The sequence below is a fragment of the Lutra lutra genome, chromosome 17 (genome assembly GCF_902655055.1).
Source record: "Lutra lutra chromosome 17, mLutLut1.2, whole genome shotgun sequence".
Taxonomy (NCBI): domain Eukaryota; kingdom Metazoa; phylum Chordata; class Mammalia; order Carnivora; family Mustelidae; genus Lutra; species Lutra lutra.
Genome location: NC_062294.1, coordinates 4,198,334 through 4,222,246, shown reverse-complemented (window position 1 = coordinate 4,222,246; position 23,913 = coordinate 4,198,334). Strand labels below are relative to the sequence as shown.

The following is a 23,913-nucleotide window of genomic DNA, read 5'->3' as shown; positions in this document are numbered from 1 at the left end:
TGGCTTGGTCCTTGCCTAAAAAAGCGGAAGGATTCTTTCTGGCGGGGGGGCTGGTCTGGAAGAGACACAGGAGGGTGGGTCTGATACTGAAGGTTCTCACTTGTCGTCTGTGCACACATTCCCGGAACTCTTCTCAGGGACGGCGCCTGAAACACAGTTGCACGTCTGAGGATATACACACAGGTGCGTGTGTGCGCATGTGTGTGCGAGTGTACGCGTGCTCACGCAGACTTCTTTCTCTTCCCCAGGCTTGATCATGCTCACCGGCTGGCTGCAGGGCAAGCAGCTCCTCAGCATGTTCACGATCGGGGTCAGGTAAGGGCGCTGCGCCGACCTGCTCTTGCCAGGGCGGCGGGGAAGGTGGGCAGGCGGGGGAGCGGGACCCCGGCCCTGGGTTCGTTGGGAGCCAAATCAGTTTGCGGGCTGGTGGGGAAAATACGTGCGAATGGGTCAAGTGAACGTTGATCGAATCACAACTCACAGTCAAGGCTACGAAGGAAGCAACTGCAGAGAGTGAAAGGGAGGTGGGAAGAGCCCTGTCCTGGGAAGGTGGCCACGGAGGGTGCTCCGAGCGGCGGGAGCGGAGACGAGGCGGAGCCCGCTGGAGAAGGCGGGAAGGGGTTCAGCCGGGAGCGTCCCACCATGGTGGGCGGTGGGACTGAGCTGTGGGCGTCTGAGGACACCAGGAGGGACTGGCTGGGCTCCAGGAGCACAACCACACAGTGGAGTCCGCTAGGGGACACACAGCAAGCCGGTGAGGGCCCCTTTCCTCCTGATTCTAAATAATCCATCAGAGCCCTCCAGACGGCATGCTGGACCGTCACTACTACTGGAAATGCGTTGTCCGTTCTTTATTTTTTTTTTTTTTAAGATTTTATTTATTTATTTGTCAGAGAGAGAGGGAGAGAGTGAGCACAGGCAGACAGAATGGCAGGCAGAGGGAGAAGCAGGTTCCCTGACGAGCAAGGAGCCCGATGTGGGACTCGATCCCAGGACGCTGGGATCATGACCTGAGCCGAAGGCAGCTGCTCAACCAACTGAGCCCCCCAGGCGTCCCGCGTTGTCCGTTCTTGACGTAGACCCAGGAGCGGACAGGGCTGTGAGCCCTAGCCGGCTGCAGCCCACAGAGGGCTCGGGGCGTGGGCAGCTGGCTGCGCGGTGGGGTGTGGGGTTCGAGGCCAGGACAGGCCTCCTGGAAGAGTGGGTCGTTGTAGATGAGCCGTCCCGGACATCAGCCTGAGGACGGAAGGGTCCTGGGGGAAGCTTGTTCAGGAGCAGTCGCCGGTGCCCTGCCTTGGCGGGTCTGGGGTGGGCACTGACGCTCTGCATTCCGGACAAGCTCCCTGGGGGGCTGTTGCCGCTCTAAGTAGTGACCCAGCTGGGGCTCCCGTAAGAGGCAGGGCCGGGGAAGAAGGCTGAGCCCGACAGGAGTGCTCAGGTGACTTAGCCTTCAGAGGCAGGTGTGGTGGCGGAGGGACAGAGGAGCCTGAGCCCTTGGGGGGAGGGTGGGGGGGTCGACTCCCAGAATAAGAGCACTCGGAAGCCATGACACCTAAGAACCTCCCCCAAATAACGGTGCATTCCGTCCCCATCTTAGAAACTGTGGAAACTTCTATGAGTCAAGACAACTATTCAGTATTTCCAAGTAAATAACAGAAAAGGCCTCCATGTCCATCCCTGCCCGCCCTCCCCAGGGCCATTTGCTGGTCCCTCCTGGTTCCCGGTCTCCGAGCCCCGCCCCCTCACTTCTCCCCCTAGATCCGTGGTGTGCTGGCCACTCAGAGGACATTTCCTCTGTCCGTTTCCCTTGTGACTTTGAAAAGATGAAGATTCTTAGTGGCATCAGCTGCTCAAAGTCCCTGGGTCAGAAGGTAGAAACAGCTGGAGAGCTAGTGAGGAAGAGATTCTCGAAAAGAAGTCACACGAGAATTGTTCTTTTAAACACTTTATCCTAATTCTCCCTGCCTCGGCTGACATCCAAGATGATCCAAAGTATACTCGCTTTTCCGGGTCCGAGCTAATCTTTATTAGTTTGTGGATTAATTTTTTATTATTATGCAAGCATCCAAGTACATGCAGAAAGGCCCTGCCCACACCATATGGGGGGAAGGTCCTCGTCCCAGCCCCTCTGCAAGTGTTTGCTCAGCTAGTCTTGTCAGCCTGGGCCATAAAACCTAGGAAGCCTTCTTGCTGTCCCCATAGAAACTGGGCACAGTCCCTTGACCAAATTCAGTAACCTTGGTTCATATAAGTTGCCCTTGAATGCTCCGCTGTTTCCGGAGAAGAGGGCCACCGTTCACAAACCGTTTCTTTGATTCTAAGACGCGCTTTCTTTTTTCATGCTTTAACGTCTCCGAGGTCAGACCGCTGCTTACGGGCGAGCAGATAAGAGCACCGTGTGCTTAATTAAGTGGCAGCATTTTTTACTTTCTGGGCGGTGCACAGATAATCGTGCCCTTGACCGTCCGCCATGTCTTAGCTTTGATGAAGTAGGGCAGCCACGTGGGACGCGGCCAGGCTTTCTGACGCTGAAGCCCGCCCGTGGAGCGCTCGCCGGACGCGCCAGGCCTCCCCCGCGTTTCTGTGCTTTGCAGATCTTACATTTTTCACAACATCAAGGTCTGTAACACGCCTGTGTTGAGCACGTCCACTGGGCCATTTTCCCCAAGAGAATTAGGTCATTTCACATCTCTGTGTCGTATTTTGGTAACTCTCATAGTACCTGAAAGTTTCTCATTGTTATTATTTTTTATGGTGACCTGTGATCAGTGACAGGGTGTACCGACAGCCCGGGTGATCGTCAGCATTTTTTAGCAACAAAGTATTTCTAAATTAAATGACACATGTTGGGTTTTTAGACACGGCAGTCTTGCACACTTGATAGAGGGCGGTACCGTGTAAACATAACACTTATGTGCACTGGGGACCAAAAGATTCATTTACTTGCTTTATTGGGACGGTTGCTTTATGGCAGGGGCTGGAACTGAACCTGTGGAACTGGGGGTGTGCCTCAATTCACCCCTCCCTGTTTGTCCAGCAAATATTTGCTGAGTGCCTACCGGGTTTTGCTGGATGTCCTGGTGCAGAGGGTGAGCTGTGGTGGGGTGTGGATGGCGACGCTCCCCCACGGCTCTGCCCCGAGGCACCAAACCTCTCCAGTCTGGCCCCAAAACTCTTCTGTCTCCCCCACTGACCCGAAGTCAGTCGGGAGCCCCACACCAGCCCTTTGCCTCATCCACGCCTGCAGGTGTGGAATGGGGAACCAGTCTATCATGAAGTTCTGGAACCAGATTTGAGGCAAAAAGAACCCCTCCTTAATGTCCCATCATCTGTTGACAAACTGCCCACGAGAAGGGAGCCACCCTTTTTACCCCAATTCAAATTCCTGAGAGAGAATCTCACTGGCCCAGCTGGGGTCACGTGTTCTCTTCCGATGCAATCAGCCTTGGCAATGGGAGGGTGTGTCCCACGGTACAGAAAGAGTTGGAGATAATAATGGCGTGAACAGGCGCCCAGATGGCTTTGCTACAATAGTCAAAGGCACAGCTTTGTCATCACCTCCTTCAACCTGATTTCCTTGTCCGGCTCCCTTACCGGAAGTGTCCAAACAATAGACCAGTGAAAAGTGAAATTCAGGGGACTCAGAGGACCCTCTGAACCAAAAAATTCCACTTCCCTCTTACTAATTCTGGAAATGCCTTTCAAAGGATCCAAAGACCTTTCTCTTTAATAAATGACAGTAATTTAAGTGCACAAGTGCTTAAAGGGGCAAAGCCACCGAGAGGCTAATTTATGCTAAAGTGTGGATGTCTGATAGGGGAGGCCCGTTCCCAGGAGCAGGTTTTGCCACAGGAGAACTCAGAGCCATGGATGCCGGAGGAGACAGGTGCATCATGGAATTGGGAACAGAGACTAGATGGGGACACTGGGGACGTGAGAGACACGCCTCACTGGGTCAAACTGTTGGCGACCCCAGCTGGGATTCATGTCATCCTTCAGTGCTTATGTTAAAGGTGACCCGTCTGGCCTTTTGATCCAGCCTGGCTGTGGCTGCCATTCCCGAGGGTCTGCCCATCGTCGTCACGGTTACGCTGGTCCTGGGAGTGCTGCGGATGGCCAAGAAGCGTGTCATCGTGAAGAAGTTACCCATCGTGGAGACCCTGGGTGAGGGACTCTGCTGGTTGGGATCTTGTATATGGGATGGAAGGGGTGGCGGTTCGGCCCCGGTGTTTGACCTGGGGTTGTCTCATGCTAGGTTGCTGCAATGTCATCTGTTCGGATAAGACGGGGACTCTGACCGCCAATGAGATGACTGTCACCCAGCTGGTGACATCCGATGGGCTCCATGCTGAGGTGAGCCCCGGGGCCGCCGTGCACGGTGCCAGACAGACCTTTTCCTTCCTAAAAGTACACGGAACCTTCCAGGAAGCAACAAGAAGAAACAAAAATGAGTTACTGTACGGTTTCCTTGCTACCAACAGCAAGTTAAGGGAGTTAACTTTATTTTTGGCGATTGTCTTATAATAATAAGCTCATTACGTACTGCAGAAGCAAAGAAACAGTTGCCCGTAACCGCCTGTGATAAATGAACCATGACGGTCCCTTTTGGGTTTTTCCAGTCTCTCCCCTGTGGCTCTGGCACAGTTGTAAGCTCCCTGAACGTGCCGTTTTGTGTCCTGCAGAACTTGCAGGCAAAGGTGTCCGCAGTGACATCTTGCGGGCCAGCGCCTGTTTTTGTAAACAGAGTTTGGCTGGCTGGTCCCACGCCCTTCGGTTTACCTGTCGTCTGTCCTGGCTCCCTTGGTGTCCCCCCCACCCCCGTCACAGGGCCGCGTGGTCGTGTCATATCTCGGGGGCTGCAAAGGCTTATGTATCCGCCCTCTGGCCGCCTGAGGGCAGGTTTGCCGTCCTCTGTTGGTGCACGTGCCGGGGACATCTTCATGCTTGACCTCTTGTTGGTGTGTAGGATTCTGTCCCTGGGGTGGGTCCCCCAGGAGAGAGATGATGGGACAATTGCGGGGGGAGTATCTTACCACACATGGTGACATCGTCCCTGTGGCCTCACCCTGCAGGTCAGCGGAGTTGGGTATAACGGCGACGGCACCGTCTGTCTCTTACCCTCAAAGGAAGTCCTGAAGCGGTTCAGCAACGTCTCGGTGGGGAGGTTAGTGGAGGTGAGTGTCAGGAGCCCCGCGGCGGTAACACACCTTAAATAGGAGCGGACGGGATTCCCTCCGAGCAGAGGGCCAGCTGGGTCTGGGTGACACCGGGGCCACACTCCAGGGGACACGTGTCCCAGTAACAGGTGAGGACATGAGGGGAGTGGCGAGCTAGAGCCTCTGTCCTCCTCCCTGCCTGCTGGAGGGGCTTCCCCGAGACGCCTGCCTGGAGAAGGTGCTCATCCAATGTGCGACAGCAAGCCTGGTCTCGTCACTCATCAGAACGGTATCACCCGCCCTCGTGCCGCCCGCATGCCGGGTGTCCTCCGAGGCCCGAATCCAGACGTGGTCTCGGGCTCGTAGAAGTGATGAGCGCGCCTGGGGTCACCCGTAGTGAGGGAGGGAGCTGGGATCCACCCTCCATGCTCTCTTTGTGTTTATTTCCTTTTTTTTTTTTTTAATTATAATTTTTAGTTGAAACATCAAGTTCTGCAGCACAGAATTCACCCCCTTGAAGTGTAGGGGTCAGTGGTTTTAGTCCCTTCTCAAAGTTTGCAGCCACTGCTGCGTCTAATTTCAGGACACTTCGTCACCCCCTGCGGACACCCGTACCCGTCCGCCTCCCCACCCCCATGATACTGCCTTACGAGGGCCTCGTGACGACCAGCCCCCAGGGTTCAGTGAAGATTGACAGTGGAAGGGTGGGGACTCTGATGTATTTTGAAGAGTAAACCCTGTCCCTTGCCCCCAGGTCAACCCCGCCCCCAAAATGGGTCCAGCCTTCAGCGTGTGACTGAGCCCAGGACCCCAAGGGGTGCCAGTTCCCAATCTGAACTACAGACATTCAGAAAACCCCTCCTTTCAGGCAGGCTGTGTGGCCAACAACGCCGTCATCAGAAAGAACGCTGTGGTGGGGCAGCCCACGGAAGGCGCACTGACCGCGCTGGCCATGAAGGTAGGGACCTCGGACGGTCTGCGCCGGGAGGTCTTGCCCTTGGGGCTGACTTAGAGAATTCGAGCTCATGTCTGAGCAGATGAAGAATGGGGAAGCTTAGTAGTAACAGGAGAGAGTGACCCCAAACGTCCTCAGGCAGTCACTGACCTGCCACGTGGCTCTGGGACATTCTCTGAGCCACCCTTCCTGGCAATCCCTGTGCCCCATGGCTCAGACACCAGGGAGGTGCTGGGGGGACAGACAGAGGAGGGCAAGCCACCTCGTGGGCCCCAAGCCCCCCTTTAGGAAGACCCCTTCCTATGAGTGCATTCAACTGATTGCAGGGCTCTGAGGTCAGACCCCGGGTCTGCGACTCAGCAGAAATGCCCCCATGGAGCGCCCAGTGCCACAGGCAGAACGGCTGTCCCCGCTGCCGAAGGGGTGGGCAGTGGGGCCGGACACCAGAAACTGTTCCCAAAGACCAAGCTGGTTCTGTCCCTGAACGAGAGAAACGAGACCTTTCTTCTCCCGATGGGACATTTCATTTGAAAGCAAATGGCCCTTCTCTGTGAGCTCAGTGCTTGGATTCTCACCTGCCGGTCACGGTCCGAATCATGAATAATTTAAGGGGACGGAGCTTTGCATAGAGACGCATTTAGCAAGACTCACCAGAAGCCCGTGTGTTACCATCCTAGATGGACTTAAGTGATATTAAAGATTCATACGTGAGAAAAAAAGAGATTCCATTCAGTTCGGAGCAAAAATGGATGGCAGCGCGATGCAGCCCCAAGAACGAGGTGAGTTTGCTTCTCTGCCCCTCCCCACCCTCCCTCCTGCACCCCAAAGAAAGGAGAATGGAGGCACCAGGGAGGAGAGTTGAAACTCCCAGCTTCTACAAAGTTTGAAATCCGTGAATGGTGACTGCAAGTAGAGCTTTATCGTGGGTTCTCCGAGATCTTTTCCTAAAACAGTAGTTCTCCAAGTGGGGTTCCTGGGCCACCAGGATCCCCTGGGAATTCGTGTAAAATGCAGATTCTCAGGCTCCACCCAGAACCTTGGAGTCAGAAATATCAGGACTGCAGGGCGCCCTGGGTGGTTCCCAAGTTGAGCATTTGACTCTGGGTTTTGGCTCAGGTTGTGATCTCAGGGTCGTGAGATCGGCCCCGTGTCGGACTCTGAGCCCCGTGTGGAGTCTGCTTGAGATTTCTGCCCCTCCCTCTCTGTCCCCCTCTGCGCCTCCCTGAGCTCGCAATCTCTGTCTCTCAGATACACACACACACACACACACTCTTTAAAAAGAAGATCAGGAGTAGAGCCAGGAACCTGCATTTGCGGGGCATTTTGACGAACGCTCCCACCACTACCAGTGACCCCCTTGCTAACTTGGGGGCCCTTTTTCCACACCCTGGTGCTGAGTTCTTTACAGGTACAAGCACCTTTGATCGTCACCAGGTAGGGACAGTCTTTCCTTCCGGAAGGGGGATCAGGAGGTGCGTCCCAGCACGGTTCGCATCACACGTGTGCACATGGAAGACACGTGTGTGTGTGCCCTGCTCTGAGTGACCCGAACATACACCAAACCCCTCACGGCTCTCCCTGTGTGGGGATGACAGCTGACTTCTTTTTCCCCTTTTTTCTTTTTTAAGCTTCTGTAGCTTTTCAGATTTTCAGATAAAAGGCTTTGGGATTTGTTTTCCCCCCCCAAGTTTTCAGTATCATCTTCCACCTTTTTCTCCAGCCCTTTACGCCTCTCTGCGCTTTCCAGAACCTTCACATCTTGCTCTTGGGAGACTTCTCTGTTGTTCAGGGTTGGGGGGCGGCGTGGCCAGCGCATTCCAGGCCTTTGCTGTGAGCAGATGGGCACGTGACTCCTTCCTGCTTAAAAGGGGTTACAGATTTTTTAAATGCTTTAATGCCTTCAAATCTTTTTTTTTCTCCCCAAAGACCATGGTATTATAATCTCATTGAAATAAATGAAGGAAATGTGACTTTAAAAATGAGAGGTCTTTACAATTCTGCTCCTCTCTCCTGACCCGTCACCCCCCTCCATGCAGTCCGGGATGGAATATTCCAGGTCCTAAATGGGTGCACAGCAACATATAGGGTGGTTTTAAAACCAGGTCATGCTGGAGATAGTGCTTGTAATTTGCTGTTTTCCCCCGACGGTGAGGTCTCAGACACCTTCCTGTATCCGTTCACACGAGCTCATTCCGGCCCGGCATCGGCACGCAGGCTCTGTGCCCACGCGGGGGACAGAGTGTCACCCACAGTGGCACCGCGCCTTCTGCGCCGAGCTACTGTCCACGGCAGCCAGAGCCGCAGTCCACAGAGGACGGTGGGGGTTGTTTAGGTCCCTTTAGGGAGCCCCGTGTGGCCGTGAACAGAACAGGAACCACAGCTGCCGTTAAAGCAGACACACCAGCGCGCAGTCCCCGAAGCACGGGCATGACGGTGCCTGGGCTACGAGCGGTTCACGAAATGCCCGGGATGCCGTCCGTGACATCGGCAGGGGACGTCAGAGAGGCGGGTGCAGGTCAAAGATCCGCCTGGATCCTGCCATGGGCTGCAGGTGTCCCGTCGCCAGGCTTTCCCCTCATTTATCCAGCCTGTGCTGTGCTGGTGAGCGGGACGCTCCGCGAGAAACAGCCCCGCCGGCAGCCTCTCCGTGGGCACGAGGGGACGGTCACCGAGAGCCGAGGCATCCGATGACAGGGGCTTTCTTTTCTTTTCCAAGGACCAGGAGGACATTTACTTCATGAAGGGGGCCTTTGAAGAGGTGATTAACTACTGCACCACGTACAACAACGGGGGCATCCCTCTGCCGCTGACACCCCAACAGCGAGCCTTCTACCAGCAGGAGGAGAAGAAGATGGGGACACTCGGCCTGCGTGGTCAGTACCTTCAGTCCCCAGCCCCGAGATTTAAGCAAGGGCGACACTGACTTTCCAAGTGCACTAATGCAGGGTTTTTGGTAAGGGGAGGGAGCGGGACGGCCGTCGGGCGGTGCGTGATGGGAGTAAGGCAAGCGTGGAACTAATGGGCAGATGAGAAACAGGCAGCTCTCACAGTGCCCGCTCCGGGAGCACAGTGCTCAGGAGTCAAGGCCAGGACGAGCCAGCAGCCGGAGCCTGTCACCCGCAGTGCCCTCCTGCGCGTGTCCTGCCCCTGCAGCCGCCCCCCGAAAAGGGCAGACGGCAAGAGCAGAGACCAGAAGAGCTGCTGGGAACGTGCCACGGCACCCCCGCTTGCAGCTCTCCTTCCCGCCTCTCTCGCTGGGGCGAGGCTGGGCTTGACGCCACCAGCGGACAAAAGTCTCACTTTCTGCGGGTCAGGTTGTCTCTGTTTCTGTCTCGGGGCCACCCGTGCACAGCTGCTGCCCCGCACGGGCCAGCCAAGCCCCGGGGAGCCCCGCGCAGGCGAGGCGAATCTGGAACGCAGAGCGGCCGGGCTGACGGGAGACTTCGTGGCCCCCCTGGCCCCCCGTGGACCTTCTATGCCTCTTGGTCTCTCCTCAGTGCTGGCCCTCGCTTCTGGGCCCGAGCTGGGGAGCCTGACTTTTCTGGGGCTCGTCGGCATCATCGACCCTCCGAGGGCTGGCGTGAAGGAGGCCGTGCATTTGCTCTGCCAGTCGGGCGTGTCGGTGAAGATGATCACGGGGGACGGGCTGGAGACCGCCTCTGCCATAGGTCAGTGGGCAGGGCGGGCGGCGTGTCCGGTCGGTGCATGGTGACCGTGAGCTTCGAGGACCGGCACTCCGCCTTCAGAAGGCTGGCCCTAAAACGTGGGCCGGTCCTCCGAAGGGGAGAGCCTTTGTGTCCACTGTCAACGTCCTGCGGCCCGGGGGCTTTCGTCCTCGAGCTTATGTCCTTGTCCCAGGCAGCATCATTCCCGTGTTCACTTCTGGGGTGGCTTCTGCCACCAGCCGTGAGACCCTGGCAAGTCACTGAGCCACTCTGACCTCCAGGCTCTTCGCCCGCAGCAGGCCGGCCGCACCCTTCCTATCACTACACTTGCTGCCGGAATGAGGGTCACACCTTGCTGTGCTCCCCGCTCTGTCTCAAGGCCCATGGCCTATGAAAAGATCAGAGAGTCCAGAATCAGACAAAACCACATCTGGTTCCAACACCACCCACTGCCCACTCCACAACCTTGAGGGAGCCCCTTCTCTCCCTTTCCTTGGCTTTAAAGCAGGGAGCACGAGCCCTCTGCTGCCGGTTAATTCCGTGTGACACAGCAGGTGCGCGGTGGGTGGCCGCCATCACTCTGTGTGGCCCAGGCAGGGACTGGGGTCAGGAAGGTGCAGACGGGGGCGGCACGGGAGCAGCCTCAGGCTTGGGAGTCAGCGCTCAGACGGCTTCTCCGCTCCGCAGGAAGGAGCATCGGCCTGTGCAACGGGAAGCTGAAGGCCATGTCCGGGGACGAGGTGGAAAACATGGAGCAGGAGGAGCTGGCTGACTGCGTCGGGAAGGTGGGGTCCTCCCGGGGGGGTCTCGCTGTGGGGAGGAGGGAGAGTTTTAGCCCCAAGGTCACGATCTCTGCCCTTCTGTGACCCCATGCCCAGGTGTCTGTCTTCTTCAGGACCAGCCCGAAGCACAAGCTCAAAATCATAAAGGTGAGCTGGGAGCCTCGTGGGTCCGTCAGGGCCAGCCCGGGACGGTGGTGGGGGCTCTGCTCCGGGTGGTCCAGGGCCCAAGCTGGCGGGAGCCTCGGCCGTCCCCAAACCGGGGTAGGAGCACGGGGGGACCTTGGCCACGTACACCAAAAACAGGAGCTGGAATGGGGTGGTGCAGAGGGAGAAAGGAAAAGCAGCTGGCCTCTGTTAGCCGAGCAGTCTCTGGCGTTCTTGTTAGTTACCTCCAGGCCTCAGTTTCCCCATCTGTAAACGGGGGGAGGGGATAGTATGAATGACATCAGCTGGTAATAAGGCCTGTGAGAGGAACAGAGGAGGCCAGGCTCTGGAGCGCCCGGCGCAGTGCCCGGCCCACAGCGGGTGCCCAGCAGAGTGGACACGGTCTGCTGCCCGTGTGGGGAGGGGGGCCCCGCCGCATCGCTGGCCCCCCGCGTGTGTGCATCCGAAGATGTGCTCTGTGGCCTGGGCTGTTTGATCCTCGATGCTCTTGGTGGGGCGGGGGTGTAGTTCTAGGGAGCAAGTCTGCGTGCGCGGTATTCCTAAGAGCAAACATGAAGACTTACTGGCCGCCACGTGGTTTCAGGGGAAAGTGGTAGACCTGCCTGTTAGTGGAGAGGGAGCCCGACACCCGCCGTCGTAGTGTGGCTCTCACAGAGGAGGGATGGTTGTCCCCACTCTGCAGATGGAGAAGCTGAGTCTGAGAGGTTCAGGGCCTGCTGAGCTCCACGGGGTACTGGCGCGGCTGGGACTCGGAGTCTGGCCAGCTGACTCCAGAGGGGGCCTCTGCTGTTGGCCATGCGGAGGGAGAGGCAGAGCATCCCGAGGGAAGAAGGAAGGTTCTGGAAGGGCTGCAGCCTCCACTCGCCTCTTTTTTCCAAAGGCTTTGCAGCAACGTGAAGCGATCGTGGCCATGACAGGGGACGGGGTGAATGACGCTGTCGCCCTCAAGTCTGCGGACATCGGGATCGCCATGGGGCAGACGGGGACGGACGTTAGCAAAGAGGCCGCCAACATGGTCCTGGTGAACGATGACTTCTCAGCCATTATGTGAGTTGCTCCGCAGGTGGGGTTTTTAGGGGCAGAAACGCATGGCGTAACCAGCTGCCCACCCCGGGGATCCGTCGTGCCAGGGAGACGGGTGTCCCAGCTCACGTAGCACCCGGGGCCGGGGCTGCTGCAGACGCATGCAAGCGAACCCTTCTCTAGCCCGAGGGTGCAGCGGAGGGAAAGCCAGGACCGGGCGCTCGCAGACAGAGGCACGTGCCCGTGCGGTCACTGCCGCACCGTTTGGGGGAAATCCTAGACCACCCTGGCTGCCAACAGTGGGAGCGGGAACACGAGGAGGCCAGACCCGGAGACGCTCACCCCGTAGTGCTAAACGTGTGGTTTGAGTCTGGGGTCGTGCTCGTGTGTACACGGACGCTTCAGGCACGTGTGAGCTCCAGCTGCCAGGATCACAAAGCACCTGTTTTCTTAAAAACATTGCCTGCCCTCTAGATCTGGTTTTGATTCGTTCTAATGAAATCTTTCCTTCTAAGTGAACTGAAGTCATTGGGGTGGGAGAAGATATCAGGGATCTGAACAAAGACTGACGTTGGCTGTGATTTTGGACTTTGCAGAAGGAATCTGTTCTTTACAAATGGATTCACTGTAGCGAACCTTAGTGTCCTTCCCCCGTCGTGTGGGGGGGGGGGGGTCACAGGATGCAGTTAGTAAGTAAATCTGTCATTTTTACTTTTGCAAAAAACTTTAGTAGAAAAAAAGATTGGGCTGTTTTCTGCATTCATGCCTCCAGATCGTTTTTTTAAAGGACTGATGCAGAGTTTTCTAGAAATACAATAGATGATGTTTTCAGCTTCCCAATTCTCGCCCCCTGCCACGCGTGCCCCAGCAGCTCAGGAGCAGGTCTGGGCTTGGTTGGTTTTGCTGTGCCTCTTGTGGGACTCCCCGAGGTAGGTTTGTCGCTTCAGGAGTCCCAGGCTCGGGCGGGAGAGTAATCCAGTTTGAGGGCAGAAGGGGGATCGTGGCTCACGGTCCAGTCCCCAGCGCCGGCTGGTGCCGATCAGGACATCGTCATCCTCCGCGGGCATGTCCTTGAGCAGCGAAACGAGAAGGGGCACCTGAGCATGAGGCCATCCCTGCTGACACCATCGTGAATAAACGCTCTCTCTCTCGCAGGAATGCAGTGGAGGAAGGCAAAGGGATTTTTCACAACATCAAAAACTTTGTCCGGTTCCAGCTGAGCACGTAAGTCAAGGCCCGCAGCCCCCAGTGGTGGCAGGTGCTGCGCACGCGTCTGGCGAGCCGCCATCGACCATGCCGCGTGTGTCCCCGCAGGAGCATCTCGGCCCTGAGCCTCATCACTCTGTCCACCGTGTGCGACCTGCCCAGCCCCCTCAATGCCATGCAGATCCTGTGGATCAACATCATCATGGACGGGCCACCCGCACAGAGGTGAGGCGCCGGGCGGGCGGCCAGAACTGCGCCCCGGAGTGTGGGTGCAGTCACTGTCCCCATGAGTCCCAGAGAAGTTGACTGCGGTGCAGGGGAGGAAGCGCCTGCCTGGGCAGCCAGGGTCTGTGAGGGATGCTCCTGCACAGCTCCAAAGCTCTGTGCCTCTCGTGAGGTCACCACCTCCAAGAAGTCCTCCCTGATTACCCTAACAGCAGCCTCCTGGCTCTCAATCACCGTACCTTGCTTTGTTTTTCCCCAGAGGAGAAAATATACATGTATGTCCTTGTCCTTGCTTATCTGATTCCGATCCAGCTTCCCTTGGACAAGGTTTGTGATGTTGTTCCCGTCAGTCTCCCCGGCTCCTAGAACGGTGCCTGGCACACAGCAGCTGGTCAGCGAGTCGCTGGCTGGCTGAGAAAGGAGCGTGAGGTGGGCTGAAAGGTGCAGAAGGACCACCTCTGCACACCGCGTGTCGTTCCATCCGACTGCATCTGACACGCATCCCACTACCAGCGTTCACTCGGTGTCACCGGTTACAGCTGCCAGGGGCAAGAGCCCTACTCAGCCCCCTGGGCCCAGCAGGAGGGCACCTCTTCAACATGTGGGGAGCGGGGCCAGCAGTGAAGGGGCCCCCAGCCCACTTACTCCTCAGCGCCCCCCGCGCCGCCTCCTGCTGGTCTAGCCCCAGCACTGCTGTTTCACAGTCCCCGGGAGGCAGGTGTCCCTCCGTCACTGGGGGCTCTGCGGTGGGCAGGGCCGGGATCCCATTTCTCTAGCCCACTGGGGCGTCCCCTTGTGATGGACGTTACCTGAGCATGAGAGGGGACCTGGGGTGATTCCAGGACCGTGGTGTGGCCAGTTCTGGGGTGGGGGGGGTCTTCCTTCACGGTGCTCAGGAATGGTGGAGGGAAGGGCTGCCCGTGGGGTCCAGGCTGGGGGTGGAGGTCACCGTGGAAGGGGCTGGCAGTTAGGGAGGGGACAGAGGATGTGAAGGGAGGCTAATAGAGAAGTCCCTGTGAGCGCAGGACTGGCCCAGGCTTGGGTGGACCGCCTGGAGGGGCTAGGCCCCCTACCCACCAGCCCCCCGACCTCCCAGCCGGCGGTGCCCGGGGAGCTGACCGGAGGGCCTGGAAGGTTCGGGCTCCGCCTCAGATGTGCTTGTTCGGCCTCTGCCTGGCTGGCTGAAGTGTCCCTTCTCAGTGGTTTACGTCCGGGCGCCCGTGTTGTGTTCCGAGCAGCTTGGGGGTAGAGCCCGTGGACAGAGACGCCCTCCAGCAGCCACCGCGGAACGTCAAGGACACCATCCTCGGTAGAGCCCTCATCCTCAAGACCCTCCTGTCAGCAGCCGTCATCATCAGCGGGACACTCTTTATCTTCTGGAAAGAGGTGAGGCCCCTCACGGACTCGCTAAGCCACTGTTCTCTAAGCCCCTGACGGGGGAGACTCAGGCCATGGGTGTGGACGGTCCCTGCCCGGCCATGGGGCTCAGCCTCCAACAGGGGAGACACGTGTATGCGTACAGGGGGCCGTCCTGGAGAGAAGGCAGGGGATCAGGGCCCCACTGTGGGGGCAGGGAGCAGGACAGGAGGCCGCCCAGGCGTGGACCAGAAATGAGAGTTTATTCTAAATGGGACCTGAGGCAGTTTTCCATCCCGGAAACAATGAAATTTCCTAGGAAGAAAGGACGGGACGTTTGTTCCCTGGAGACGATCACTTGTGGGAACTTACTGGTCCCCTTTTGGTGTAGTGCTCGGACTGGAGAACCAGGCAGGTGCCACATGCACCAAGGGGGACGGGACACTGGGTCCCCACAGATTCTCAGTTTTTCTGAGCCTCCCCTGCTAGAGGAACAGCCTTGTTTTTCCCCAAATTCTCACCTGCCAGGGAAGGTGGGGATTCTCTACCTCATGCAGCCTGTGTGCACCCCCTGGCGGGGAAGGGGACCCGGGCCCTCCAGGACTCGCACAGCGGTCCTGAGCACAGGGTCCCCAACAGCAGCCTCCTCCGCTCCAGGACCTGAGGGAAACGCAGACTCCTGGGTGCCCACCAGGACTCCGAGTCAGGCTCTAACTCACCGTACCCGCCCCCCGCCCCCAGGAAGGTCCTTTGCTGGACCAGGGTTCTGTGCAAAGCCCAGGCAGGACGGGCTCATCGCCACCTCCCCGGGGCAGGGGGAAGTTCGGGTGCGAACAGGAGTCCCTCTCACCTGAGGCTCCAGGCCCTGCCCAGAGGTGTCGAGGGAAGTGAGCTCTGCCTCCCTTCCGAGCAGCCACACCAGAGCTGGGGAGGTTCTCCATCCCCTCCCTCCTTCTGGGAAGGGACCTTCTGCTCCGTGGGTGTGGCTGTAGCAATGTCACCTCCCAGGATGCAAGGTCACCTGCTAGAGAAAGGAACATTCCCTTTATCTGTGCAAGGTTTCGGCTTGGGTGTGGGGAGCAGCCAGCAGCCCGTCCTCGTCCTCGGGAACTTGGGCTGCCCGAGGACGGGCTGCTGGCCGCTCTAGCGGCCCGGGCTGGCTTGGGTGGGGGCGTGGGTCTGAGCCACGTGTCCCCTGTAACAGCAGCTGCCTCCAGCCTGAGGGGGAGGTCCTGGTCAGTTCCCAAGAAAGCTGCTCACTGCTGCTGGCAGGGGTGGTGGGGGGTTGGGGAGGTAGGGGGGTGGGGGTGGGGGGTGATGCCCACCCTGGAGCTGCTGCAGCCTCTGGTTCTTGGTGAAGGTCAAGTTCATTGTGGGAAACTCACGGCCTTCCCGGACCCCCTCCTCCCGTGCCTGTGTTCCAGATCCCCGCAGACAAGGCCAGCACCCCACGCACCACAACCATGACCTTCACCTGCTTTGTGTTCTTCGACCTCTTCAACGCCTTGACCTGCCGCTCTCAGGTGAGCCCCCAGCTGTGCTCCCTCCCGGCCCTTCAGGACCCCGGGCTGTTCTCAGTGGGAAGCGCTGAGCTGACAAAGCGTCCTCCCCCTCGTGCAGACCAAGCTGATAGTTGAGATCGGTTTTCTCCGGAACCGCATGTTCCTGTACTCGGTGCTGGGGTCCGTTCTGGGGCAGCTGGCCGTGATCTACATCCCGCCCCTGCAGAAGGTCTTCCAGACGGAGAACCTGGGCGCTCTCGGTGAGTGGCCGTGAGGATGGGCCTGCGGGGGCCAGCACCTGTCCCCGCCCCCATCTGCCTGCACACTCGGAGGGGGGGCCCGAGGGGGAGGGTGACAGAATACTGAGGGAACCAGAGAAGAGGTACCTCCCCAGAGAGGACGACCGAAGGGAGGGGACGTGGCCTGCTGGCCCCTTGTCCCCAGGTGGGCGGCTCCGAGCACACACAGCACAGACAGCAAGGGCGGGGGGCTGCGCCATGGTGGGCGAGTCTGGGCTCCGTCTGTCCCCACTGGCAGTGGACTGGTATGTCTCGGACGCCCACTCACCTCACGACAGGGAGCAAATCGCCTAGTAGCTCTTGCTGGAAAAGATAGGAACGGAGGCCCACGGCTGTCCCCCACCTGAGCACACCTGTCCTGGTCTCCGCCCAGGCTGACCACAGGTCCAAGCTCTCTGTAAGACGCCCAGAGTGACCTGTGCGCCTCTGCCTGCAGCTGAGAGGACTGTGAACACAAAGGGAAAAGGGGACAGTCAGGAGGAGGAGGTTTGAGCTGCGGCTTTGACACGTCCCTGGGTCAGGACATAGGTCAGAGGTGGGGGACACGAGAGCCCTGGACCCTTGGGCCAGATTGGGGACCGTGTGCTCGCTTTTCCCCAAAATCTAACGGCAGGGTCCATGTGGGTCCCCGCCAAGTGCCCTACGGCTACGGACAAGAAGTGAGAACTTCAGCGGCTGGTCCTCTCTGCAGGGGCGAAGTCCGCTTTACCAGGGCTAGCGGCTGGGGTGAGGTTGGTGGGGCCCCGTGTCCGTGCTGGGTTATTGGCCACAGGGACCCAGGGAAGGTTCGGACAGTAAGACACCGTGTGGTCAGGGGCGGCTCTAGGAACTGACCCACTGGAACGAGTCAGGGCGGGCGGCCCTGGGAGCCCGGAGCGGGGGGTCAGGGTGTCTGCCCTCAGGACAGCTGGGAGGAGGGTCAGGGTGCTCTGCCAGCTCAAGTGAGTGCCACACCCCGCCCCCAGCCCGGGACCACCTGGAAGGACCGGGTGGTCTGCGTGGAGCTGGCTCTGCCACACGTAGGACCCTGGGTTGAAGCCATCTGCTCCCAGGAAGGGAAGGGTCTGGCCCTCAACTCCCCGGGTCCTCCCCCCTCACCTCTGGGGTCCCTGTGACTGAAGACAAAAAGGGAGGGAGGGGCGCCCCGGGCTGAGGCTCCTGTGAGCTGGCTGGCAGCACCCCTTCGGGGCAGAGGCCTGCGGCAGGGGTTCAACCCGTGCTGACTCCTTTCTTCCTCCCCCTTCCGGCAGATTTGCTGCTTTTAACCGGACTGGCCTCGTCTGTGTTCATCGTGTCCGAGCTCCTCAAACTCTGTGAAAAATTCTTCTCCAGAGCCAGGAAAGCCCAGACTCACCCAGATCACATCTAGGGGACCCGGCTGTGTGAAATCCTAAATCATCTCTATTTGACGGGACCGTGGCCCTTCCCCTGGCCCCTAGCCAGAGGGACGCTGCCGGGACACGGAGCGCTGGGCCTCTCCCTCGCCTCTGCGGCTCGGCCAGCCCGGGCCTGCGTCCGTCCCCATCTCTGCCCCCCGGACAGGCCCCGAGCAGAGCGCCCGGAAACAGCTACTTATTAAACCGCGGTGACTTGTATGAACCACGGCTGCCTCCAGAGTGTGTCCCCGCAGCTCCCGGGTGAGGAAGATCAGGGGTCCAGCCCCGGGGCCGGAGCTTCTGGTCACCCGAGGGCCACCTCCCCTCCATCACCTCAACCCTCAGGAGGGGGATCTGAGGCATTTTGTAGAACCTGCGCCCACGCCTGGTCCACTTTCTCCCTCCAAGCAGCCAGACGGGAAATCTGATGCCACTTCTGGAAACCCACAAAGCCTGTTTTTCATGACCACGTCCGGGGTGACGCACGGTCCCACTCTGAGCAGCATGAAGCAGACCCATTCTTTGAAGAGGAACAGTAAAGGGCCTTTACCTCCAGCCCCGGGACCCGGAGCATCTCCCAGCTGCCTGAGGACGAGCCCCAGGACTTTTGGTAAAGATGGTGGAGCAGGGAGGGCGGGAGCCAGGCAGGAAGCGGCCACGGAGGAGCAGCGCCTGTGAAAGGAGTCACAGCTGTCCCCAGCACCCACTGCCGCCAGGTATTAGGGAGAGGGAGGGACACAGACCTGTCGGAAGAGGCCGGCGCACCTGACTGTGAGGGCTGGCAGCTCCGGAGCGCGCCGACAGGGACTCCTTCCTTCTCCGACATCCCAGGCCTTTCTCTTAAGCCTTCAACTGGTTAGACGAGGGTCACCACGTTCTGGAGGCCACAGCCGTGATCCAGAGCCAACGGACTGGAATGTGGAGCTCACCTAAAAAGTCTCTCACGGGAACAGCTAGACTGGTGCTTGGTCAAACAGCTGGGCACCAGAGCCTGCCCGAATAGAGAAAAGTAGCCGGCTGCCTGGGCCAGACCAGGGGCAGGGAGGTCCGAGTGGACCCCTGCAGCTCCCAGGCAAAGTTCATTCCTCAGAAGGAAGATGCATGGTCTGGGGTCACTATCCTCCACCCACCCTGCCGTGACCCCCACTAGTGACCCCAGAGCTAAATGCGGAGACGCACGGGTGCCATCCCACCGCTAAGATGATTGAGGGCACGGCCTGGAGAGGAAGGCATTCAGACAGGGGTGATGGCCACCCAGCAGCTGCCCAGCCCTGCTAAGTCCTGAGCAGGGCAGGCCAACTCTGGCCACCCCCACAGCCTGGTGCACACCGGGGTCGGATTCAGGGGCCCTTCCCAGCACCATGTTGCCCCTTAAATCATTAAGAAGAACCAGGGTCGACTGATACTTGCAGTAACAGCATCAAAAGGTAACTCCTAGTCTTTACTACCACCCAGAAATCCCTAAGTAAAATGCCATACAGAACAGCCCCCGGTAGACTATCCGTGTAAAAGATAAAATAATAACTACTACTACCAGGGACAGGTGAGATCTTGCTAACCAAGACCCCAACCACGGACCGTAAAGTAAAATGCATAAATCAGATTACAAGCAAATGTAAGCCGTCTTTTCACCAAAATGCAGCAGACCTGAACACCTTTGAAGCAACTGAGCTTGACTGACATTTCTAGAACATGTACCCATCAGCAGCGGAGGGACAGTGACCAAAATAAAAACAGGAAACAGCAGAAAGCAGGGGAGTCCAAGATTTTTGATTTTGGATAAAAATCATATCAAAAGCTAGTTCCTCGAAGATACCAATACAATGGCCAGTCTTGCTAGAGGGTTAGCCAAAGGAAAAAGAGACAGATGGCTCATGTTGGGAAGGACGGTGGCTGATCACGACGGCTCCCTGAAGATACTCCAGCAGGAATCCTGAGAACCTCAGGTGCAGAAATTCAACAGGTTAAATAAACCAATTCTGTGAAAACCACAGACAACTGCAACACGTTACTATGCAGTGATCTGATTAGTCCCCAGACTTCTAAGGTCAGTGACGTAGTTTACACCGTTCCCCCAAAAAGGAAATCTTGTGACATTGGACACCAATCCGAAAGCAAGTTAATGAAGAAAACATCATTTCAATAAATGCTGTTGGAACACCGAGAAAGCCACCCTTGACTCAAGGCCCCTGCCTTCCACAGAAACGAACTCAAAGTGAGCCACAGATGAAAACCCAGAAGAAAAAGAGGGAAAAAGTCTTTGGGATCTAGGATTCGGCAGAGTTCGTAGACATGACCCCGCGAGACCATCCCTAAAAGATAAGAGGAACAGTAAATATGTCGTAGTGGAATTACTGGGTCCTGTGGTAATTCTGCTTTTAACTTTCTGAGGAACCAATGAAAATGAAAACACTAATTCAAAAAGGTATTTGCCCCCGTGTTTACTGCAGCATTATTTATAATGGCCAAAACGTGAAAGCCGCCTCTGGTCCATCCACAGATGAGTGGACACAGAAAATGTGGTATACATCCAAAGGAGTATCACTCAGCCATAGAATGAGACCTTGCACCCCCCCTTTTGGGAGAGAGCGAGCACGTGTGCTCAATGGGAGGGGTTGGGGGGCACAGAAGGAAAGAGCGCGGGCATCTTAAGCAGACTCCTCACCCAGCACGGGCCCAATGGGGGGCTCAATCTTCCCACCCTGAAAACACGATCTAAGCTGAAATCAAGAGTTGGGACACTTAACCGACTGAGCCCAGGTACCCCGAGAACATTACCCAGCTATAAAAAGAATGAGATCTTAGGGCGCCTGGGTGGCTCAGCTGGTGAAGCGTCTGCCTTCAGCTCAGGTCATGATCCCAGGGTCCTGGGATCGAGCTCATGTCTGGCTCCCTGCTCAGCAGGGGGTCTCCCTGTCCCTCCACCATACTCATCCTCTAATAAATAAAATCTTAAAAAAGGAGCTCTTGCCATCTGCAGAAACACGGACCCAGCAAGTATAACGCGAAGTGAAATAAGAGAAAGATGCCGACCGATTCTGCTCCTACGTGCCACCTCAGAAACAAAGCAAATGAACAAGCAAAAACACAGACAAACCAAAAACAGACTCTTACCTATAGAGAACACACGGTTCTCCAAAGGTTACCAGAGGGGAGGTGGTGGGCCCAAAGGCACATACAGCAGTGCGGAAACCCACACCACACCGTACCTTCACTGCATTTAATGAACACTGAGAAATACGTAGGATTGTTGAATCATTATATTGTACGCCTGCAACTAGTAACACTGAATAACACTTGAATAAAAAATAATTGTTTCAGAGACGCCCGGGTGGCTCAGTGGGTTAAGCCTCTGCCTTCAGCTCAGGTCATCGGGCTCTCTGCTCAGCGGGGAGCCGGCCTCCTCCTCTCTCTGCCTGCTTGTGATCTCTGTCTGCTGTGGTCTCTACTTGTGAGCTCTCTGTCAAATAAAACCTTAACAAATTGCTTCAAAATGCAGGAAAAAAAATTTCACCCAAAATAAAACATCTTGCCCAGAAAAGTCATTATTTAAGAGAATGGAAAAAAAAAACCAGACTGAACAAATATTTACAAATCTCATACTCAAAAGACTTTGATCCGGACTATTTTTTAAAAACTTAAAATCTAACACTGATAAAACAACAGGAAGAGGGCGGAAGTCTGGAACGAGTCTTCACCGGCGAGGACGCAGGGTACGTTCGCACCGGAAGTGACGTTCCGCCTTAGCCCACAAGGAGGCGCGCCGCACACCTGTCGAAGCAGCCGGGCCCGCGGCCAGGACACCCGCGAGGCGCGGAGGAGCTGGGAGCCCCCCACCCCGTGCTGCTGGAGGGCGGAGGGCCCCGGCCGGGCTCTGCAGAGCAGGCGGACCCCGTGTCCTGTCAGGTTCAACCCACGCTTAGTAGGTGACCAGCAACGCCCTCCCAGGGACGGACCCCCGCGCGCACAAAAGTCCCCCAGCGGCGAGAGAAGCGGACACAGGCGCGGACACGTAGCATCCTGGGCGGGGGGGGGGGGGGGGGGGGGGGGGTCTCCCGGCTGCCGTGCTGAGTGACAAACCAGTCTTACTGGTCACGTACCACATGGCCCCACTGACCTCCCGTTGTCTAAGTGACAACGACGGTGACAGAACGGTTCAGGGTTCGGGGACGTGTCTACAAGCAGGGGAGCAGAAAAAGTTTGGGGGGCGGTGGAACAGGGCCCAGCAGTGGTAGCGACGGTTACCGGCCTCTATACCCGGGTTTCACTGGTGGTGCCGGCGGTCCCCAAGGCCCCCCCAGGCCTGGTGATTCTCTAGAAGGACTGACGAGAGGAGGCCCGGGAGCTCTGCTCCTGGACCACTCCCAGCTCTGACCCTTGGGTGGCTCAGATCTGCATCCTTCCCCGGCCCGAGCCTCCCCAACAGTACGACGGGCTTCATGAGTTCCGTCTTTCTAGCGAGTTGTCCAACCCGACGCTAACACCAGGAACCCTCTGAACGATCGGTGGGTGTCGGAAGGCCTGGGCAGCTTTGCCATCTGGAGGACTGTGCCCTTAGCCTTGACCTTGCCTAAAAGCAGGTGCTATGGGAAAACCAGCGGCATTCGAGCAAGGCGGGCTGCTGAGCCGAGACGGCTGTACCAACGCCAGTGGCCCGGTTTGGGAAACAGCTGGGAACAGGGAAGACACTGTCATTAGGGGAAGCTGGGGGAGGGGTCCACGGGAACTCCCCAGACTCGTTCCACAACCTGCGTCAGTCTAAATTATTTCAAAGTTTGTAAGGAAAAAAAAAAAAAACAGACTTAGAAAAATCGAGCTAAGGTCACCAGGCAAACACACACACGGGAGTGACACAGTGTCAGACAAGATGAAAATCGAGGCCAAAAGCATCAGGCGAGACCAGGAAGAGGATTTAACGAGATGCAGTCGCCACTGAAACTCGAGCAGGCCAGACACACGCCACACAGCGCCCAGTCGCAGAGGCCACACGGCGAGGGGAAGGATGGAGGGAAGCGTCTGGGACGTCCACGTGGAGGCCAACCGGCCACGTGTAGGAACACGGCGAACACCCAGTTCTCCGAATCACCCGTCAACAAAGTGAAAACTGACACCACCATCTGTACAAGAATTCTCCAGCGCACGGAAGTTTAAAACTCTGGGGTCCAGGGGCGCCTGGGTGGCTCAGTGGGTTAGAGCCTCTGCCTTTGGCTCAGGTCATGATCCCCGGATCGAGCCCGGAATCAGGCTCTCTGCTCAGCGGGGAGCCTGCTTTCCTCTCTCTCTCTCTGCCTACTTGTGATCTCTCTGTCAAATAAATAAATAAAATCTTTAAAAAAAAAAAAACATAAAAATGAAAAAAATAAAACTCTGGGGTCTAAGTGGAAGTCGGAGTAAGAAGCACACACACAGGCCTCGCGGGACCGACGCGGGGCCGGCGAAGAAGGCCGAGCTCGCGGAAGACAGTACCCTTCTACTTACCTGCTTTCACTCTTTTTTATTAATTGACAACCGGCTCTGATTTGAAAAATAAGCCAGAGGAGATGCTATGAGCATGAAATTAACTTAAGCAAAACTGGTACAACGTCATGTAGGAAAAGTAACAGCAATTAAAGACCCACAACTACAGAAGATTTCACGTATTTCGGTCAATCCTACGTACCGTAATATGAAGACTTATATAAAGTGAAAGACCTACCAAGACATTTAAAAATCAGGGGCGCCTGCGCGGCTCAGTGGGTTAAGCATCTGCCTTCGGCTCAGGTCATGATCTCAAGGTCCTGGGTTCAAGCCCGGAGTTGGACTCCCTGCTCAGCCGGGAACCTGTTTCTCCCTCTCCCACTCCCCCTCCCACCACCACCACTCCTGCATTTTAATAAATAAATCTTTTCTAAAAATTTAAAAATCGTTGGAATGAACCCCAGCAGAGGTTTAAACCCACCCAAATGATAAGAGACCTGGACGAGGTTCTGAAGACCTCACACCTCCTGCCCACCAAACCAAAAAGTTCCCGATGAATTTGACCCAGACCTCAAAGGACTTCCTTTTGCTTTTTTTCTAGAACCTGCGGAAAAGCCAAGTTCTAAATTCTTTCTGTAAGGCCGGCACAATTTAATTTTAAAATCAGAACCAAACAAAACTACAGACCAACCCCTTTGTACACACGGCTACAAAAGTACAGAGCACAGACCCACGGAATTCGCACG

At 57.1% G+C, this 23,913-nt stretch overlaps 1 protein-coding gene and 1 long non-coding RNA gene across 2 annotated transcripts in view; one reads left to right on the top strand and one right to left on the bottom strand.

Moving 5' to 3' along the window:
- The window catches only part of ATP2C2 (ATPase secretory pathway Ca2+ transporting 2), a 38,083-nt gene extending 21,237 nt beyond the window's left edge, over positions 1-16,846 (top strand). Inside the window, exons 9-25 of the mRNA XM_047711336.1 lie at positions 249-315; positions 4,040-4,164; positions 4,256-4,353; positions 5,073-5,174; positions 6,025-6,114; positions 6,789-6,890; positions 8,828-8,984; positions 9,609-9,779; positions 10,464-10,561; positions 10,655-10,705; positions 11,604-11,770; positions 12,902-12,970; positions 13,061-13,177; positions 14,416-14,563; positions 15,958-16,056; positions 16,154-16,295; positions 16,771-16,846. Coding sequence (XP_047567292.1) covers positions 249-315; positions 4,040-4,164; positions 4,256-4,353; positions 5,073-5,174; positions 6,025-6,114; positions 6,789-6,890; positions 8,828-8,984; positions 9,609-9,779; positions 10,464-10,561; positions 10,655-10,705; positions 11,604-11,770; positions 12,902-12,970; positions 13,061-13,177; positions 14,416-14,563; positions 15,958-16,056; positions 16,154-16,295; positions 16,771-16,826 — 1,859 coding nt within the window. The 3' untranslated portion in view covers positions 16,827-16,846. The remainder of the gene's footprint in view (positions 1-248; positions 316-4,039; positions 4,165-4,255; positions 4,354-5,072; positions 5,175-6,024; positions 6,115-6,788; positions 6,891-8,827; positions 8,985-9,608; positions 9,780-10,463; positions 10,562-10,654; positions 10,706-11,603; positions 11,771-12,901; positions 12,971-13,060; positions 13,178-14,415; positions 14,564-15,957; positions 16,057-16,153; positions 16,296-16,770) is intronic.
- On the bottom strand, positions 13,171-22,993 carry LOC125089241 (uncharacterized). Its single transcript, XR_007123885.1, has 6 exons — positions 18,261-22,993; positions 16,008-16,779; positions 15,384-15,557; positions 15,055-15,193; positions 14,297-14,553; positions 13,171-14,137 (listed from the first exon to the last, which is right to left on the bottom strand). It is a non-coding gene; the product is annotated as an uncharacterized LOC125089241 (long non-coding RNA).
- Between the last annotated feature and the right edge of the window lie 920 nt (positions 22,994-23,913).